General features: G+C 41.2%; 1 protein-coding gene across 1 annotated transcript in view; it reads right to left on the bottom strand.

Annotated features, from left to right (window-relative positions):
* The window catches only part of ssh2a (slingshot protein phosphatase 2a), a 28,971-nt gene extending 11,513 nt beyond the window's left edge, over positions 1–17,458 (bottom strand). The window contains exons 1-7 of the mRNA XM_063016721.1: positions 17,328–17,458; positions 3,601–3,713; positions 2,461–2,525; positions 2,254–2,375; positions 2,099–2,167; positions 1,933–1,998; positions 50–244 (exon numbers count right to left, since the gene is read on the bottom strand). Of these exons, the coding sequence (XP_062872791.1) occupies positions 50–244; positions 1,933–1,998; positions 2,099–2,167; positions 2,254–2,375; positions 2,461–2,525; positions 3,601–3,713; positions 17,328–17,458 (761 nt within the window). The remainder of the gene's footprint in view (positions 1–49; positions 245–1,932; positions 1,999–2,098; positions 2,168–2,253; positions 2,376–2,460; positions 2,526–3,600; positions 3,714–17,327) is intronic.
* Between the last annotated feature and the right edge of the window lie 3,872 nt (positions 17,459–21,330).

Raw genomic sequence — 21,330 nt, 5'->3', positions numbered from 1 at the left:
CTACAATATGTTTACTCTGTGGGGTGTACGTGTGTGCGTGTGTACTCACATATCAGTGAAGAGTACAGGCGAGTCGGATCTGTGTGATTGCACGTCCCGCATGGCGTTCCACTCATTGACGCAGTGCTGTTCAGAGGTGATCCTGGTCTGATAATAACTAACCCATGTCAGGAAGAGACTGCCAGGGTAGTAATTATGGCACCGTGCTACTTCACATGCTTTGTGTAATGACTGCAGTGATGACCTGTAAAACAAAGAGATAAAGAGAGAGAGATCAGTATCTCCAACATCTATATTGATACTTGATACTTAGTTATTTAATGTAAGTCTAAACAAATGTATAAATGTTGTGAATACACATATCTTGACTAGTAAATGAAATAAATACTTTCTGCTATGGCTGTGTGATCCTGAGATCTCATCTTAAAAGAATAGTGATCCCAATCTTATTGTCTCCACTTCCAATCTGATTCCAAAATTTTATGTATGTGGTAATACTGATACGGACCCGGTTTCTTTACAGTAACGGTCTTTCTTTATACAAGTTATAAAAACTTTTATAAGTTATATAAGGCCTGGTGGCAGGAAGCTTAAAAATATTTTAATTGGATACGCATATATGTGGATGACGGCTGTCAGTCGAGATCAAGCACATTCACAGCAGGAAGTCGGTTAAACAGAAATACACGTCTTATCAGATAACAATCCACAGTTTCAGTCCAGTACGTCACTCTAATAACTATTAAGTGCAATCTAAGTGCTATTAAGACTGACTCTTGGTGATCATATGGATAGCGATTCTCCAGAATGTCTTGTCTTCTGTTTGGATCTTCAATGTTCATTGTTACTCTTATTATATTTTTCCATCTTGTTGCCAGCCATCCTCTTCCTCATGTATCTAAAATTCTTTCCTTTTCAAGTCAGAAGCTTTGCTGTAATCAATACACCACATGTTGTCCTTCTTTTATGAACTCCTTGGCTTTTTCATAATACACTGTACATCTTTAATGATAAATGCTTGAATCCTGAGATCCAAATCCATTCTAACTTGGATGAATTTGATTAAGTTTATTAGATAAAGCTTGCCTGCTTGTTTGCTTTAACCAAGGTAATATAAGAACACAGCTCAGATATTATGTAACATTTTGGCTTCTTGTGCTTCTAACATATCATGTGCTTAGGGTACAAAATAAAACTTGGGTACCAAAACAAGTCTCTAATGCTGAGCATTTTTTTGTTATTTGTATTAGTTGTTTTGTAATCATTTGTATTTGTATTATTTGTATTGTTTTACACACTTTGGTTACATTCATGACAGGACAGGTAGTTACTGGTCACACAAGATTCATCAGTCCTAGTACCTAATGTCAAACAGAGGCACCGACAATTTTGGTTCTCCAGTTAACCTGATTGCATGTCTGAGGTGTTGGAGGAAATCCACACAGACATGGGGAGAAGATGCAAACTTCACACAGAAAGGACCCGATCGCTTCAACTGGGAATCAAACCCAGGACCTTCATATTGCATACTACATGTAGTCAAAATATTAATGACAGAGTTGGTAGCCCATTCATTTAGTTCATCGTGTGCAATCTAAATAAAAGTAACAGCCAAAAGCAATGAATATAATGTATTTTCTTCAATCTGGGATGGGAAATGCAAGCCTACATAGTCATTACTGGCTGTTAGAGAATGGCAAAAGGACACTGGGATGCTTCCAACTGCATACTTATGAATGTTCACGTGGCTCCTGTTGTTTTTAGTGAAGGTAAATATGTATGTTATTTGTAGTAGTTTCTTTGGCATTATAAAAACACTTTATATATGATCTTACTTTGTTTCAATTGACCTGTTCGATGGAACACAAAATTGCCCAAACTACATAAGGTTGATGATTATGAAGTGTGATTGTCTTCCATAACCCTACTCACCACATGGCCTGTACGGACACAGGTTTAAATATATGATTTCTGTTGGCAGTGGACACACTGAAGCCCCTGTTAAATAACACACACACACTCTGGGTTAGAACTGGATGTAAACCTGAACTGAAACTACAGTAATTGCACAGGAAATACTGATTATGTGCCACCTTACCCGTCTCCATCCAAGTGAATCAGAGTGTCACTCCACAATGGCAGGACCAGCCCAACTGTGCACTGGTTGCTGCAGGACACACAGATGCACAGAGTATTAAGCACAGCCCCATGACTCATGACAGAATAAGTAAGGCTCGCATAAATAAAACTGACCAATCTGAGCTGGTGAAGTCCATGCCAAGAACCACACTCTCTTCTGTGTCCTGCCTACCATTGGTGGACACCACTACCATATAGCGTGTACACTGAGGGTATGCACTCTCCAGTCGCACCGCCTTAAACAAAGAGAAGCAGAGTAAGTTTGAGAATAGAGTCCATTCCTGTTTAGTTTGAGCTGGTGGAATTGAAGGTGGTAGCTACCAGGCGGATGGTGTCCTCGGGCCGCAGTAGTGTGAACATGGTCTGTAGGTGTTGCTGGAGGTCGCCTGGACAGGAACAAAAGGGCTTGTTACATTTCTTGTCAAGAATTGCCAACATTTCTCACATTTCCACTTGTAGAACTGCTTAAATATTGGAAAAGGCTTGAGAAATAAGTTTATCTATGAATGATAATATTACACCCTGTCAAAAAGACTATTTCGTTACATGTGTGCAGGAAACTTTAAATAACGGGCTGATGGTAGTGACACAAAGTTTACATGTTAAATATTGCAGATATGATCAGGCATAAAGACCTGAGCGTGAGCTTAATTGTTATGGCAGGACACCTTGGTTGAAGTATCTATACCAGCAAGGGGTGATCACAGGCAGCCCGGGGTGGGTACACACAGACAGTGGTCTAGGGAGCAATTTGTTTATTTATTAGGATTTTAATGTGTTTTACACACTTTGGTTACAGTCATCAGTTCATGTTTAATGTCAAACACAGTCATGAACAATTTTGCATCTCCAATTCACCTCACTTGCACTGCACTTGCACAGCACTAACAGCTTCACCTGGGAATTGAACCCAAGACTTTCTTGCTGTGATGCGACAGTGCTACCCACCGGGGAGGAAAAAAATGTGAACCTCAGACAGGTCGCTGGTTGACTGAGATTATTTTAATCCTGACGCTGAGGTGAATATGTCCCAACAGACAGTGCATCAAGCTCTTCTGAGTATGGGGCTGCATAGTCACAGGGTAGTGCCCATGTGAACTCCTGTCCACAATGGGCAAGCAGCTATCAGAACTGTACATTGGAACAATGGAAGAGGATTGACCACTGAACCAACAAAACCTATTTTCTCAAAGATTATGTGGAAGGCTGAGCATGTTTGCATCATTTACTAGCGGAAGAAATGGCACCAGGATGTACTGTAAAATGATTAACCTTGCAAAATCCAGATGTTGAAGTTCGACTACGAGACACCACAGGACTCCTTCAGATGTCTTGTGTAATCAATGTCTCTGCGATTTAGAGCTGTTTTGACAGCATACTAGGTGGGTGGTTCTAATGTTTTTGGCTCGTGGCTGTACATGATAGTGAATGTGTAACTCGATCAATGTTTGTATACCATACCCGTGTGCTTGTTCCTCCGCTGTGTGATGCGGGGCAAGGAGGAGTTGGGGGAACCATTTCCACAGGGTAAGAAGAGGGCAGCACCTTTGACTGTGAGAAAATTCTCGTTGATACTAAAAAAAAAAAAAAAAGAGAGAGAGAATAAGCAAAATTATTAAACTGGACGTCAAGGCAGGAGAGGGATTGAAGATGATTACAAGATGACAAGATGATTACTTACACTGATGTTAGAAAAATAAGTTAGTGTTTAAAATATTCTTGCACATTTCAGATTCCAACTGGGCATTAAAAAATGTTAACGCATCAGAAATGGATGTATTCAAAATCACCGTTTCATATTGTCTGTCATTTTCAACTGCATGGATTTGTTTTTCTTCTAATATACATTTACATTTTACATTTTCAGCATTTAGCAGACGCTCTTATCCAGAGCGACTTACAGAAGTACTTCTATAGTGAACATTTCATTTCTCAAGTTTAGGTAAACAACAGTCGAAGAACCCAAATCTGCTAAAACCTGTTAGAACCAAAGTGGCTTTTTTGTTTTTGTTTTTTGAAATGGAAAAGATTGGAATAAAGTGTTAGTAAATAAGTACAAGTCAGCCTAAGTGTTTAGTAAAAAGGTGGGTTTTCAATCGCTTTTTAAAGACAGCAAGAGACTCAGATGTTCGGACAGACAGAGGAAGTTCGTTCTTCCTCTGTCTGTCCGAACATTTTCTGCCTAAACAAGACCAGCTTCCAAGCCCAAAAGTGCTGCACTGTGATCTGCTGTCCCTTACACAAGACCCAGAATGCACCGTTAGTGAGTGCACTTGGTTTGGATCGCAAAGCAGACGGGCATTTCTTTACAGTAAACCCTCCATAAAACACCTTAAACTCATTATAAGACTACACACAGACAGACCGGCAGACAGCCAGACAGACAGAAACCCCGGCGCGCAGACACCCAGGGTGTGAATTCAGTACTGACGCAGACCTCAATAACAGAGCGGGGAACATAAATAGGACCTTCAAGGGCTACCATTTTGGAGCTGATTGTTCAGCCCCACCTTTACCACTCCAATAGCAGTTAGTAAACGCAGCCTGACCCTCCCCAGTGGTCTCCTCACAGCTCCTTAGCAGCGAGTAAAAGCACTTCAACCACTTTAAACAGCACTGCTATTGCTGTGGATGGGGAAAAGGAATCTGCCAGCCCTCTCAGAATCTGACTAGCTCAGAGATATAATGCTGACATTTGCAAAAGAGAGAACACAAAACCAAAGAAAAACACAAGCTCGCTTCCCAGAACTTACTCACCCCTGACCCAGCTGTTTCCTCATCCTCTTTACTCATTTCACACTAAAATTTCATCAGCTTCCTCCCTTCCCACTTTTAATTCTACATCTGGCTCTAATAACCTGAGAACCGGTGGGCTGAGTGCTGTTAGAAGACACAAGAGCCGACAGGAGGCAGAAAGATACCGTAAAGTACTTTTTACAGTATGTAGCAGGGCTGAAAATAGCATCAATCTCATGATGCAAGATGTCATGCTATATATCATCACTATGGCTATCTACAAACGATTTTTTAAAATTGCAATAGGTAGAACATTAGTTATATGTGTGTGTGGTCATTTTACACAAAATGTAAAAAAATCAAGGTACTATTTTAGGTAGATTAGTATGTAAAATAATAAAACAGGTCTACATAGAGATCTGTGTTACCTTCAAAACCACCAGATCTGTGAATATTTTCAATTATGCTGCATGTCTAAACTGGATGTCAAATCAATACACTACGCATTGTGTCTTTATAACTTAGAATCCAAATACAACCAATTTCTTCACACCAATTACAGACAAGATTATAACGTCATTATTTCTTATTCAATGAACATGTTTGTTTGTTTATTAGGATTTTAACGTCATGTTTTACACTTCGGTTACATTCATGACAGGAACGGTAGTTACTCGTTACACAAGGTTCATCAGTTCACAAGGTTATATCGAACACGGACAATTTAGTATCTCCAATTTACCTCACTTGCACGTCTTTGGACTGTGGGAGGAAACCGGAGCACCCGGAGTAAACCCACGCAGACACGGGGAGAACATGCAAACTCCACACAGAAAGGACCCGGACCGCCCCACCTGGGGATCGAACGCAGGACCTTCTTGCTGTGAGGTGACAGTGCTACACACTTAGCCACCGTGCCGCCCTATTTAATGAACAATGCCATAACAGTGAAAACGGCAGTAATGTAGAACAATAAGATGAACATAAACAATGTGAGCTTTTAGAACGTAGTTTTAGACGGTAGCTTGTTCATTGCAAGCGCTAACATAAACATGCATTATCAGCGCTTTATTCTAATTAGGATTGCAGCGAGTTCAGTTTCCCCGAAAATCACTGGGCGCAACTAAGTAGTGCACCCCGTACAGGGTGCCAATCCATCAGGATCAGGCTTAAACGCAAACACAGCCAATCATAAACAGATTGCATCCATACGCAGCCTTACTTGATATCGGTTTAGAATACTAGCTAGCTATCTTGGTCAGTCACAAGTGCAATTTTGATGCAATGTCCCTATTTAAACATTTAAAACTGAATGGTAGGTGTTGGAAGAGAACTGGGCTGATAACTTCTGCTTATGCTGAGTGCATCATGGTTTTATTTCTTGCTATTTTCTCATATTGACAGTTATACAAAAATGGCCAGACTAGTGGTCTAGGTGCCAGTGACTTGCAAATTATATGCCTGGCCTGAACGTTTTTTTTTTTTTATTCATACCTGGCTGGAGGATAAAGTGCTTTAAAAAGGACACTGATCCAACAGTCGTTAGCATTTACAATAACCTGGTCCATCAAGCTGCTACTTTCATTTTATATGTTCTAGTTGCTTATGTATCCCTTGGTAGTGTGCTATACCATGACAATTTCGTGGTGATATGTTACTAACTTCTAATTGCTTACTGTACGTAATCAACTGGCTAGCTGGTTAAAATTACAATTTGTTAAATTGAATTCATTAACATTTTTCTATGTTTTGGGCAGCCATTTGTGAGTCAGTTACCAATAAATACATTAATTGTCTAGTCCTGTCATTAATAAATCAATTTGACATTCACATGCACTTTACAGTGGAGGGTCAGATAAACTTGCAGACTTGCAGATAAATGTACACAGCTAAATATAGTTAAAAATGGCATGAATGAACCTAGACTATTGATAGACTTCAGTCCTAGTGCTACTGTAAACGTGACCAGACTTTATGTCCAAATGTATTTAAGTGCAAATTATGACAAGCACTAAAGTCGTATGCAGCACTAAATTGCATGTTTATGACCCCCCTCCCCCCACTCCCCAATCCTGCCACCCTTGATATATTAAGTAGCTACTGTTAGAAAGCTCTGCACTCGGGGTGCATCATTAGAAATATTTTCCATTGAGGTGTGGAGAATGCGACCCGGTGCACAGCTGCTTCTGATGACAGGGTCAGTGGGTTTCAAAGTCAGATCTATCTCTGTGCCAGGAGAGGAGAGGGCATTGGGGGTACACACCAATTCCAGCCACTGACACTTCACAGAGACAGACTTGTAAGGGCATACACACATACATCCGCTATGTAAAAAAGGGAAAGACAGGCCTGATGGGTCAGACAGACGAACGAACCAGCCTGCCTGCACTCGTCCTATGCGGCTTAGGAAGATGAGTCTAAAAGGGAGGTACGGAGTGGGAGGGCCGGTGTCTGGCATCCCAAGCTGGGTAGGACTTGTTAGGGCACGGACACAGCCATCGCTATGTAAGGGGCCAAAACACACAGTCAAAGAGATGCCTGACCCTCACTAGTCACTGCCCTTATTAGTCACACTCCCACTAGGGAGGGGATAAATATAGTGCCGGGTCTTGGCCTAACCAAAAGCCGTAGGAGTTCAGGCCAGAGAGAGAGCGCTCAGCTGCATTCTGTCACCTCTAAAAAAAAAACGGACTGGCTATGTGCATTACAATGAATACCAACTACTGTACAGTTATAGACAGAAAATCATGTCAGGGCGGCATGTAAGTCAAGAGAGGCTGGAGGAAAAACCCAATTTCAAATTCAGAGACACTACAAAGTATTACACTACAGTAACAATGGAGGTCAAACAGACCGAAAATCTACAAAAAGGCATATGATAATGCTAAGCAGACAAACATGGCGCACAGACTGTATTAAGCTGTCTTTTCGTTTATGGGCCAATAACATGACTCACAGTTGTTTGCGTCAAATTAAAATAAGTTTACACAACAGCTTGACAACCACATGGCACTTTTGTGGTACACAACAGATACCATACACGATACAAAACCAACAAAATGATTATTTCTCAATATTTTTATATCACGTCTGGACTAGGTTTAACGTGACCGCAGTAATGTAGAATGTAAGAATGGTTTGGAACTAAGCCATGTGTAGATAAAATAAACATAAACCTTACGGTAACTCCAAATTTATACTGTCTTATTTAAAATAGACTTGTGTTTACAATTTACACCTTTATCCTGGTCAGGGATGCGGTGGGTTTGGTTTCCCGAATGAATGAGGTAACACACCCCAGATAGGACACCAATCCATCGCCGGGCCTCGGCCACCAAAACCACCAACGACATAGCCAATCATGTCTGTATGTATATGCCTGACTGGCGAATAGCACCACAGAGGGGCTGAACCCTAGATCCAGGGGGTAATGGACTATCTCTGCACCATCCAAGCACCCTTGTTAGATGACAGTCTTTGAGCTTTCAGATTGCAGTGTTTAATTATGTCCAAAATACACACTACACCACCGACCCCCCTCATTTAAAGCATTTAATAAAGAAATGTTAATGATGAACTGGTTAACCAATAACCGACAAAGAAATTGTTCAGTTAATGCTGACGGTTAAAATTGTAATTTAAATTCATTCCCAACGGCCAAGACTTAATTTGGATAGAGAGTGGAGCTAGTGACTCACCTGCACCCTGCACCCTCTGTGCCATGTTTGTTCTGAGCACAAACATGAATGTGAAAATGCTTTGACATTATTTAAACCTTAAACTGAACTGTTATACATTATAACTACAAACAGTAAAGCTTTTTAGTAACAGTATGGAGTCTAACATGCTCCACTCTATTTTGACTAAACAGGCACAAACTCCCACAGCCATACACCAAAGTCTCAGACAAGAGCCTTTTGTTATGGCTAAAAGATCACATAGAGGATGTTTTTAAAATAGGATGTCCAATAAGCTCATGGACATCAACCAGGTGTCCAAATACTTTGGGCAATGACACAATATCAGTCTAAAACAAACTTCCCAATTCAGCAGCCAGTATGACAACACACCCACAGACTTGCCCTGCTTGTATTCTTTTTAGCTCTGCTGGGAAAAACAGATGTACGAGCAAGAATAAGAGAAACAGGAAGGTAGGGCCAGCGCAACGCTTCTACATTTTATGTTTCCACACAGCACTTCCTTGCTGGGAAACCTGCTGCGATCACCAGTTAAACGTTAACGTCCTGCTGACACACATTTACACAGAGTTCTATTCTTTGATCCTTATGTGCCTACACACCACACCTGATCAGAACAATGCTGAAGAAACAGTGCTTATTAGAGATGGACCGATCAGGGTTTTTGGCACCGATTCCGATCTCCTTTCAGGGACATCGGCCGATAGCCGATTTCGATCGGGGGGGGGATTAGCAGTAAATAAACTTAAAAAGAGCCTCACAGTAAGGATAAACCGGAGCAGCGCATGTGTGCGTGTGTGTGTGTTTGTGCCTTTAGAAGAGACGCAGTTACAGTTACAGAGACGCAGAGTTCACAGTATCGCTATAAGTGATTCATTGATTCATGAGTTGATTCGTTTTTATGTGAAGCGTAAGTTTCTCTTCTCAGTTATCTCTCCGTGTTTACTGTTATTAATTAAATGTCGTGGTTTTAAATAAACACCAGCTACTACAGAACATGTTGTGTGACTCTCTTACATTAAAAAGCTTAATTAAAAAGCTTAATTAAACTGCTATTACCACAGATCTGTAACCGACCGTCAGACTCGTTCCGTCTAAGGAGCTAAAAGTTTTTTAAAAGTTCAGCAGATGATCCTGAACTAACGAATTTGGTAATGAATAAACTTTTGCCATCGGCTCTGTAACGTCTTCTGTTCTGATCTAGTACATCACAAGTAAGAACCGCTTACGATTTACCAAAGTGAACCAGGAGTTTATGTAACGTGCCGATAGAATCGACTCAGATGTGACCGGGTTGAATTATCTTTTTAAAGTAAATATTACAATCAGCAAAATTACATCGTAAGAGCTTTCACGATGGTTTCTGTACGATTGTTGATGAATGGTGATGTGATGGTTGGTGCTTCGTAGCTCAAAGTCTGGATCAATCCACTGAGCTGTTAACTTAACATGGTCTTTATATATCACACGATCGGATCGGCTACTTTTAGGAAATATCGTCGATCGCATATTTTTATTAAAAATCGGCCGATACCGATTCGTAGCCGATCGATCGTCCCATCTCTAGTGCTTATTCTGTCAATATCGGCACAATCTCTGAGAGCTCAGGATTATTTCCTCACTGGTTTGATTGGATTGTTTACCAGCAACAGAGAACCAAACTTGGCGCCAAGTTTCCTAGAAATTAAACAGGCAGCATTTGGTACAGACTAGAGTACACATGCTCATTTGCATGTAAAAACAAACAACAGTTTAACACCGCAGCATCACTCGCTTTTGGTCGTTTTATGCAAGGAGTCTAAAACTGAAAATCCTGAAAGCATCATCGTGATTACTGAGCCGACAGTGCAAACCTTAGGTTTGTTTGTTTATTTATTAGGGTTTTAACGTCATGTTTTACACTTTGGTTACATTCATGACGCGAACGGTAGTTACTCATCACACAAGGTTCATCAGTTCACAAGGTTATATCAAACAGTCATGGACAGTTTTGTATCTCCAATTCACCTCACTTGCATGTCTTTGGACTGTGGGAGGACACCAAAGCACCCAGGGGGAAACCCATGCAGACACGGGGAGAACATGCAAACTCCACACAGAAAGGACTCGGACCGCCCCACCTGCTTACCCGCCCGCAAACCTTAGGTAAACTGTTAAATCTGCCTGAAAAGTCATTGAATACCAATTACTGATCCTTTTAGTCTTATTCTATTGCTAACTGGATCATTTTTATCAGAGGCTCTCTGTACCATGTACATAGGGACATGCTTTGCTACTTGGTGACCTCTCCATCGTTACAGCATGCGTCCTGACCAGCCAAGTTACATTTGCAAGAGCAATTAGGAACCTAGATTACCTCCCTCCCTTAGACACAGCCACTTGTCTGTTGGACGCCTGGCCAGGTCGACAGCACAGCTAAGACTTAGACCTGATAGCCTGAGAGTTTAGTGGTTAGATTATGTATTTTTTTAACACTAGATGGTTATAACCTTTAAAAAAAACAGCAAAGATGCTTGTAGCTTTGGCAAACAGTTTGACCATTAATAACAGATGTGTTGTGAAGTTCTACTTGTTTTTTGTGCAGTTTGGTCAGACATTGAGGAGGAAACTAGGGTAAATGACACTACTAGGGTAAATGCAGGAATTTTATCCAACACTTTGACAATGTGATGCAGACAATGTGCTCCTGTTACATCTGACTTAGCTACAGCCTTTATCTTTAACTGCACAAGTGTTAGAATAAGAAAGGAAAAACAGACTACATGTAAACATAAATATATATGTAAAACTACATACATACAGTGAAGCCCGAAATTATTCATACCCCTGGCAAATTTTGACTTAAAGTTACTTTTATTCAACCAGCAATTTTTTTTTTGACCAGAAATGACACAGGTGTCTTCCAGAAGATAATAAGACGATGTACAAGAGGCATCATTATGGAAAAAAATATTTCCCAGCTTTTATTTACATTTGAACAAAAAGTGGCATGTCCAAAATTATTCATACCCTTTGCAAACTGTCACAGTCTATGGGAAAATCCAAAGTTCTATACCATTCCAAATAGTCCAAGCTGTTCTAAAGCATCCTAATTACCCTGATTCATTGGGAACAGCTGTTTTAATCAACTCAACAGGTGAAAAACAGCAACTCTCTGCAGTTGGTTTGTGGACAGTCATGGCTAAGACAAAGGAGCTCACTAAGGACCTGCGGCTGTGCATTGTGGCAGCTCACAAGTCAGGAAAGGGCTATAAGGCCATATCTAAATGTTTTCAAGTTCCAGTGGCTACAGTGCAAAGTATTATTAAAAAATACAAGACATTCCGCACTGTGGAAAATCTCAGAGGACGTGGTCGGAAGCCAAAAGTGACACCTGTGCTGGCCAGGAGGATAGTGAGAGAGGTGAAAAAGAATCCAAGGATCACCACCAAGGCCATCCTGGTGAATCTGGGCTCTGCTGGTGGCAACGTCTCAAGGCAGACAGTCCAACGGACACTGCACACTGCTGGGTTCCACGGACGCAGACCAAGGAGGACGCCACTTCTCCAGAAAAGGCACACAAAAGCTCGCTTGGCCTTTGCAAATGCTCATCTGGACAAAGAAGAAGACTTCTGGTCTTCTGTTTTATGGTCAGATGAAACAAAAATTGAATTGTTTGGCCACAATGATGTATCCTTCATTTGGCGTAAAAAAGGAGAAGCCTTCAACCCTAAGAACACCATCCCCACTGTCAAACATGGTGGTGGGAACCTAATGATTTGGGGGTGTTTTTCAGCCAATGGACCAGGGAACCTAATCACAGTAAACGGCATCATGAAAAAAGATCAATACATCAAGATTCTCAACAACAACATCAGGCAGTCTGCAGAGAAACTTGGCCTTGGGCACCAGTGGACATTTCAGCACGACAACGACCCAAAACACACAGCAAAAGTGGTGAAGAAATGGTTAGCGGACAAAAACATTAACATTTTGCAGTGGCCCAGCCAGAGTCCTGACTTGAATCCAATTGAGAATCTGTGGAGGGAGCTAAAGATCAGGGTGATGGCAAGGAGACCCTCCAACCTGAAAGAGTTGGAGCTCATCGCTAAAGATGAATGGGCAAAAATACCAGTGGAGACATGCAAAAAGCTGGTCAGCAATTATAGGAAGCGTTTGATTGCTGTAATAGCCAATAAAGGCTTTTCTATTAATTATTGAGAAGGGTATGAATAATTTTGGACATGCCACTTTTTGTTCAAATGTAAATAAAAGCTGAGAAATATTTTTTTCCATAATGATGCCTCTTGTACATCGTCTTATTATCTTCTGGGAGACGCCTGTGTCATTTCCGGTCCAAAAAAAAAATTGCTGGTTGAATAAAAGTAACTTTAAGTCAAAATTTGCCAGGGGTATGAATAATTTCGGGCTTCACTGTATGTATTTATTTATTTATGTTTCTTCTGTTTTTGATGAAAGTACTGAGTAGTAAGCACATAACCAGCTTAGGCCATGCAAGAATATGTACAGTACAATATTTTTTATTGATTGGGGGGTTGGGTTTAGTGTAGGTGGTAGGGCGAGACTTTTACGTCTGTTTGACTTTAAAATTAGTGTAAATATTTAGTGAGGAAGGTAAACTGTAGCACAACAACAGTCGAAAAAGACACTTTAAAAAACCACCCAAGTCTATGGGTAATTTAACACCAGGAACAAAAGAGAACATTATAACCATATTGACTTTAATCAGATGATGTTTCTGTCGGAGACTGAAGACTTCCTTGTTGTCGCCCAATGTAAGGCTGAAAACTAAGCAACCTATCAACGCATCACATAATTTCCCTAAAATCTTCACAACAATCTGTATCTCATGTGTAAATGACGCATCATATTAAACACTGTCTAACGAAAATGAATTTTTTATACAGTATATGCAAATCATGTAAGTGCAATCTCGTGACACGCGAAAAGTACATGCAAAATCTAAGGAACCTGCTGCTCGGGTGCAAAGGTTTATTGTACATTTGTGGGCGGGAAGCTGGTTGTGAGTTCATTTCTACATGTTGACAGGTAATCACATCTCGTTTCCACATACTTGTTACACAATGCACAGACTAGAATAAAAAACTGTACATGTCCAGTTTATCAACAGTTCACGTTTACATTACAGTTTCAGTATTTAGCAGACACCTTTATCCAAAGCGACTCACTGCTGTGACAGTACACCATCTACGAGCCCAGCAGGGGCAACCTAGCAAAGGTGGGGCTAGATTACTGGTCCAACACCTTAACCACTACGCTACAGCTGCTACAGGCTACAGTTTAAATTATTAGAGTAAGCAAGCCAAGAATGCACCAAACTAGAATACCAACCAGAGTGCTGAATACACAACAGCATACTCATTTCATGTACCATTAAGTAGAAAACATCAGCAAGATAGAATGAAAAACTATAATGCATTATACACTGACTAGGCATAACATTATGACCACCTTCCTAATATCGTGTTGGTCCCCCTTTTGCTGCCAAAACAGCCCTGCAACTGTGATGCACTGTGTATTCTGACACCTTTCTATCAGAACCAGCATTACCTTCTTCAGCAATTTGAGCTACAGTAGCTCGTCTGTTGGATCGAACCACACGGGCCAGCCTTCGCTCCCCACGTGCATCAATTAGCCTTGGCCACCCATGACCCTGTCCACTTTAATAGATACTGACCACTGCAGACCAGGAACACCCCACAAGAGCTGCAGTTTTGGAGATGCTCTGACCCAGGCGTCTAGCCATCACAATTTGGCCCTTGCTCAAACTCGCTCAAATCCTTGCACTTGCCCATTTTTCCTGCTTCTAACACATCAACTTTGAGGATTTATTGTTCACTTGCTGCCTAATATATCCCCATCTACTAACAGGTGCCGTGATGAAGAGATAATCAGTGTTATTCACTTCACCTGTCAGTGGTCATAATGTTATGCCTAGTCGGTGTATGATTTCATGTTAATCGACAGGTAGACAGACAGAGATTTTACAACCTGTTACACCTGTAACAAGTGACTATATAAATGTTATAATCCCTTCTTTATGTAGGCAATATATTATTATGTGCCTTCTAAAATTAATTATAGCTATTATACCAACAATGGCCATAAAGGCTGAATTGGTATAAGAACGATTTGGAAAACACCTGACATTCAACACAATAAACATTAAGCCAGGACTACAAAGCAGTCAAAACTACAACATCTATTGAGTTGCTTTCAAGAAAATTTAGCGTAACTAGTTGTGCTGCTAGTTTTTAAAGCAGCTGCAGTTCAAAAGTTGCATAAACATAAACTCTTCTGTTAAATAAAGCTTTTCCAAAATAGTGTCTCCAAGTCTATAAAAACATTTTCTAGGTAACTCATGATTTAATGTATACTAGAAATCTTGCTGGTGTGATTTAACGTGTCATAAACCACCACAATCACACACAGAACTAATTTTTTGATAAGGCTGTACTGACTGATATACTGGCCTGTGGTAGCCTAGTGGGTAGAGCTTTGGGCTATCAACCGGAAGATTGGCGGTTCAAATCCAGGCTCTGCTATGTAGCCACTGTTGGGTCCTTGAGCAAGGCCCTTAACCCTGTCTGCTCCAGGGGCGCCGTAAGTTGGCTGACCCTGCGCTCTGACCCCAGCTTCCAACACCAGCTGGGATATGCGAAGAAAGAATTTCATTGTACTGTACATCTGTATATGTATATATGTCAAATAAAGGATATCTTTCTTTCTTTCTTTAAATGTCATGTATTGTAAAAATGGGGATAAATTGCTCAAACCTACTATTAAAAACGTGCAATGTTCTCATTGTAGAATAATATTTCTTAAGTCATTGTGAGAAATATCCAGTAAACTTTACCGATACTGACGTGCAGGTGAATCACATCACAGTCATTTCCACATTTCACAATCTTAAGCTTGCCCCACATTTTATGAAATACCACTTCAGGCAGTGTGCTGCCAGGAAGCAAGAGTTTCCTGATTTGCTTGACGAAAAAGTACAACTAAAATTCCTCAAGGGTTATTTTTAGAGACAATTCTAGATGAAATAATTTGAACTTACATACAGTAGTGACAACTGTTGTGTTTAAAGTATAACTGTGACGGGACTAATAATAATAATACAGATCACTTTCTGGATACAAGGTATGCACACAAGGTGGAAATTCATGCTGGCACCAATCCATCACACTAACTCAGACCTGCACGTAGATAGTCTCATAGCCAAACTAGCTATGCCAAGCCAACTATGCCAAGACTGATGTTTTAGCTTGTTCGGGAGGATCTGGGGCCATGGGCTTTAACCTGTCAGCAGGGAAGACAGACGTTGGTGAGAACAAAAACTTATATAGTAGTAACAGGTTTAAAGTATGACCACCATGTACCAAAGGCTGCAAACTGTCCATTTGCTGTAGGTTAAGAACCATTGACCTGAACCCCAAAACAAAATGTTGAAATAATTAGGGGCAAACCAATGTCCTAAAAGGGTCTTGTTTGGCTATTATTAATTTATTAATGTCCAAAGCGACTTACAGTATACAGTCCAAACAATTGAGGGTTAAGTGCCTTGCTCAAGGGCCCTAAAAACATTCAAAGACCAAAGGTGAAGTCCCAAAGGATCACCTAATATAAGTCACCTGATATAATCGATCATAATCCACATTTAAATTTTACATTCGCAGCATTTAGCAGATGCTTTTATCCAAAGTGACTTACAAACTTTCAAACATATAGTCTCCAATTTGAGCAATTGAGGGTTAAAAGCCATGCTCAAGGACCCAACAGTGGCAACCTGGCATTGGGGCTTAAACCAAAAAAAGAAATACTAGAAAGGCTGACCAATGCCAATCGTGGTTTATGTCGGCATGTGTTTTATGAAGCTGAATACAGTACTTTCCTGCATGATACAAATACACTGATGTCATTTAGTCTCCTTATCTTGCACAGTGGTGCACAGCAACATGGGTCCTGAGGGTCTGGGTTCAGTCCTTGCCTCTGGCCAGTGTCTGTTAGGGCTTTTGTTTCCTCTAACAGCAAACATGCAAAAGATGGTTTGGCTGCTCTACATTGTTCTCAAGAGTGAATATGAGAGCATGTAAATATATGTAAGTGAATAAATGATTAGGCGAGCGTGTGCACCTACATGACCTCCAGCGACCCTGACCGAGTATAAGTGCATAGTTAAAATAACAGTGGCAACCTGGCATTGGGGCTTAAACCAAAAAAAAGAAATACTAGAAAGGCTGACCAATACCAATCGTGGTTTATGTTGGCATGTGTTTAATGAAACTGAATACAGTACTTTCCTGCATGACAGAAATACACTGATGTCATTTAGTCAGTGGTGCACAGTAACATGGGTCCTGAGGGTCTGGGTTCAGTCCTTGCCTCTGGTCAGTGTCTTAGGGCTTTTGTGGGTTTCCTCTAACAGCAAACATGCAAAAGATGGTTTGGCTGCTCTACATTGCCCTCACGAGTGAATATGTGAGCATGTAAATATATGTGAGTGAACAAATGAACCTACACGACCTCCAGCGACCCTGACCGATTATTTTAAGCATTAGTGCATTTTAAGCTATGCCAAAACAGCACCACGTGACTTCTCCACTTCAAGAGTTCACGCTGGAACTTTAAAAGCGCAGCCTGAGGAAAGAGTCACTAAAACCGAGCTGACACGACACATGCATGTTATTAATACATTTAAAATGTTATAAAAGCTAATAAATGAAAACTTACAGCTGGTTTATCTGGTTGTGAGAAGCCACGGCGTTGTCAGTGAAGTAGGGCATGATTTTAGCAGCGCAGCGTGAACACACAGCAGCGGCCGCCGAGTTCTCCGGTACAGCCCGGCTTTCTCCCGGGGTCATGGCCGCTCACTCACACACTGTCCGGATAGTCTCAAAACTTCACTCACTCCTTTATGTCATGACTTTTCTTCATGAATTTTGTCCAAGATAAGAAAACAATACAATATGGAGTCGAAGACAACCAAAGGCGAGCTCCAGAAGCGATAAACCTGTGCTACATTCACAGCCGTTGCCTGCCTGAGAAACTGTTTTTCCGAATTAAAACCTCCTTTAATTAACAAATGTTTAATAGTTAAAATGTAAAGTACATATTGCTGCTAAAAAAAAGCAAGTCGTATCCTTCAAGAAACAGAAATAAATAAAAAGTTAAAGTTTTAAATAGTTCCAGTCAGTCGGTTGAAGTCTGTGAGGAACTTGACGGTGAGCTGAGCGCTTTTGATGCTCAGTACTGGAGCTGCACTCGGTTAACCTGGGGGGAGGAGCAGAGAAGCGACATGTGCTCTAAGCGGGGCTCACTACAAGGTCCTACACACATACGACTATACAGGATCCTCAGCAACGACAGCGTCGCTTCGACCACAGAATGCACAAAGTACACAGTGGACCCTTGACTTACGAATTTAATTGGTTCCGAGGGGCTGTTCTTAAGTCAAAATGTTTACATTTGACATTTTCAGCATTTAGCAGACGCCTTTATCCAAAGCGACTTACATTACAGTTACAGTATACAGTCTGAGCAACTGAGGGTTAAGGGCCTTGCTCAAGGGCCCAACAGCAGCAACCTAGCAGTGGTGGGGCTTGAACCAGCAACCTTTGGATTACTAGTCCTGTGCCTTAACCACTAGGCTACGGCTATTTAACTAACCTTAAATAGGTTAGTTAAACCTATTTTTCCCATAGGAAATAATGTAAATAGAATGAATCCGTGACAGACCTCCCCAAACCACCCCCTTACCTAACCTCATGTCTTAAACTGTCTTTTTTGTTATAAATACAAGTATATTTTCCCTTAAATCTTAAATTATATAATAGACATTCCTCTAATAACCAATAATAAACAACAATACACAGTAGTACTGTACATAAAACACATACATCACATTTCAGTACAGTACGTGTGCTTTACTATACACCATAATAAATTTCCTTCTTTTTTAAAAAAAATTAAAATTTATCTACCAGAAACAACAATAACTCTCATATTTCTCTATTATTTCCTTCTTTATTTCAATAGTGTTGTATTTTGTAGGTGTAATTGACAAAAGAAAGAATACTTTACTGAGCCGAATTCCTTCTTCTCTCTCACTCACTGCCCCCTCTGCCTGATACACAGTGACAGCTACTGGAAGGAGTAATTATACAACATAGTAATAGATTTGTTCATTGTCTCACCACTACGCTTCCTCTTCACCTTCTTTAAGGCCAGTTTAATATTTAATTGTACAAAATATAAAGAAAACACCGTCCGCTGTCCGCTCACTGTATATACAGTGTATCACAAAAGTGAGTACACCCCTCACATTTCTGCAAATATTTCATTATATCTTTTCATGGGACAACACTATAGACATGAAACTTGGATATAACTTAGAGTAGTCAGTGTACAGCTTGTATAGCAGTGTAGATTTACTGTCTTCTGAAAATAACTCAACACACAGCCATTAATGTCTAAATAGCTGGCAACATAAGTGAGTACACCCCACAGTGAACATGTCCAAATTGTGCCCAAATGTGTCGTTGTCCCTCCCTGGTGTCATGTGTCAAGGTCCCAGGTGTAAATGGGGAGCAGGGCTGTTAAATTTGGTGTTTTGGGTACAATTCTCTCATACTGGCCACTGGATATTCAACATGGCACCTCATGGCAAAGAACTCTCTGAGGATGTGAGAAATAGAATTGTTGCTCTCCACAAAGATGGCCTGGGCTATAAGAAGATTGCTAACACCCTGAAACTGAGCTACAGCATGGTGGCCAAGGTCATACAGCGGTTTTCCAGGACAGGTTCCACTCGGAACAGGCTTCGCCAGGGTCGACCAAAGAAGTTGAGTCCACGTGTTCGGCGTCATATCCAGAGGTTGGCTTTAAAAAATAGACACGAGTGCTGCCAGCATTGCTGCAGAGGTTGAAGACGTGGGAGGTCAGCCTGTCAGTGCTCAGACCATACGCCGCACACTGCATCAACTCGGTCTGCATGGTCGTCATCCCAGAAGGAAGCTGACGCACAAGAAAGCCCGCAAACAGTTTGCTGAAGACAAGCAGTCCAAGAACATGGATTACTGGAATGCCCTGTGGTCTGACGAGACCAAGATAAACTTGTTTGGCTCAGATGGTGTCCAGCATGTGTGGTGGCGCCCTGGTGAGAAGTACCAAGACAACTGTATCTTGCCTACAGTCAAGCATGGTGGTGGTAGCATCATGGTCTTGGGCTGCATGAGTGTTGCTGGCACTGGGGAGCTGCAGTTCATTGAGGGAAACATGAATTCCAACATGTACTGTGACATTCTGAAACAGAGCATGATCCCCTCCCTTCGAAAACTGGGCCTCATGGCAGTTTTCCAACAGGATAACGACCCCAAACACAACCTCCAAGATGACAACTGCCTTGCTGAGGAAGCTGAAGGTAAAGGTGATGGACTAAACCCAATTGAGCACCTGTGGCGCATCCTCAAGTGGAAGGTGGAGGAGTTCAAGGTGTCTAACATCCACCAGCTCCGTGATGTCATCATGGAGGAGTGGAAGAGGATTCCAGTAGCAACCTGTGCAGCTCTGGTGAATTCCATGCCCAGGAGGGTTAAGGCAGTGCTGGATAATAATGGTGGTCACACAAAATATTGACACTTTGGGCACAATTTGGACATGTTCACTGTGGGGTGTATTCACTTATGTTGCCAGCCATTTAGACATTAATGGCTGTGTGTTGAGTTATTTTCAGAAGACAGTAAATCTACACTGCTATACAAGTTGTACACTGACTACTCTAAGTTATATCCAAGTTTTATTTCTGTAGTGTTGTTCCATGAAAAGATATAATAAAATATTTGCAGAAATGTGAGGGGTGTACTCACTTATTTGATACACTGTATATATATATATACAGTGTATCACAAAAGTGAGTACACCCCTCACATTTCTGCAGATATTTAAGTATATCTTTTCATGGGACAACACTGACAAAATGACACTTTCACACAATGAAAAGTAGTCTGTGTGCAGCTTATATAACAGTGTAAATTTATTCTTCCCTCAAAATAACTCAATATACAGCCATTAATGTCTAAACCACCGGCAACAAAAGTGAGTACAACCCTAAGAGACTACACCCCTAAATGTCCAAATTGAGCACTGCTTGTCATTTTCCCTCCAAAATGTCATGTGATTTGTTAGTGTTACTAGGTCTCAGGTGTGCATAGGGAGCAGGTGTGTTCAATTTAGTAGTACAGCTCTCACACTCTCTCATACTGGTCACTGAAAGTTCCAACATGGCACCTCATGGCAAAGAACTCTCTGAGGATCTTAAAAGACGAATTGTTGCGCTACATGAAGATGGCCAAGGCTACAAGAAGATTGCCAACACCCTGAAACTGAGCTGCAGCACAGTGGCCAAGATCATCCAGCGTTTTAAAAGAGCAGGGTCCACTCAGAACAGACCTCGCGTTGGTCGTCCAAAGAAGCTGAGTGCACGTGCTCAGCGTCACATCCAACTGCTGTCTTTGAAAGATAGGCGCAGGAGTGCGGTCAGCATTGCTGCAGAGATTGAAAAGGTGGGGGGTCAGCCTGTCAGTGCTCAGACCATACGCCGCACACTACATCAAATTGGTCTGCATGGCTGTCACCCCAGAAGGAAGCCTTTTCTGAAGTGTCTACACAAGAAAGCCCGCAAACAGTTTGCTGAAGACATGTCAACAAAGGACATGGATTACCGGAACCATGTCCT

This window comes from Trichomycterus rosablanca, chromosome 20 (assembly GCF_030014385.1).
Source record: "Trichomycterus rosablanca isolate fTriRos1 chromosome 20, fTriRos1.hap1, whole genome shotgun sequence".
In the NCBI taxonomy this organism is placed as follows: Eukaryota; Metazoa; Chordata; class Actinopteri; order Siluriformes; family Trichomycteridae; genus Trichomycterus; species Trichomycterus rosablanca.
The sequence above is the reverse complement of the archived record's forward strand: the minus strand, read 5'-3'. Positions and strand labels throughout refer to the sequence as shown.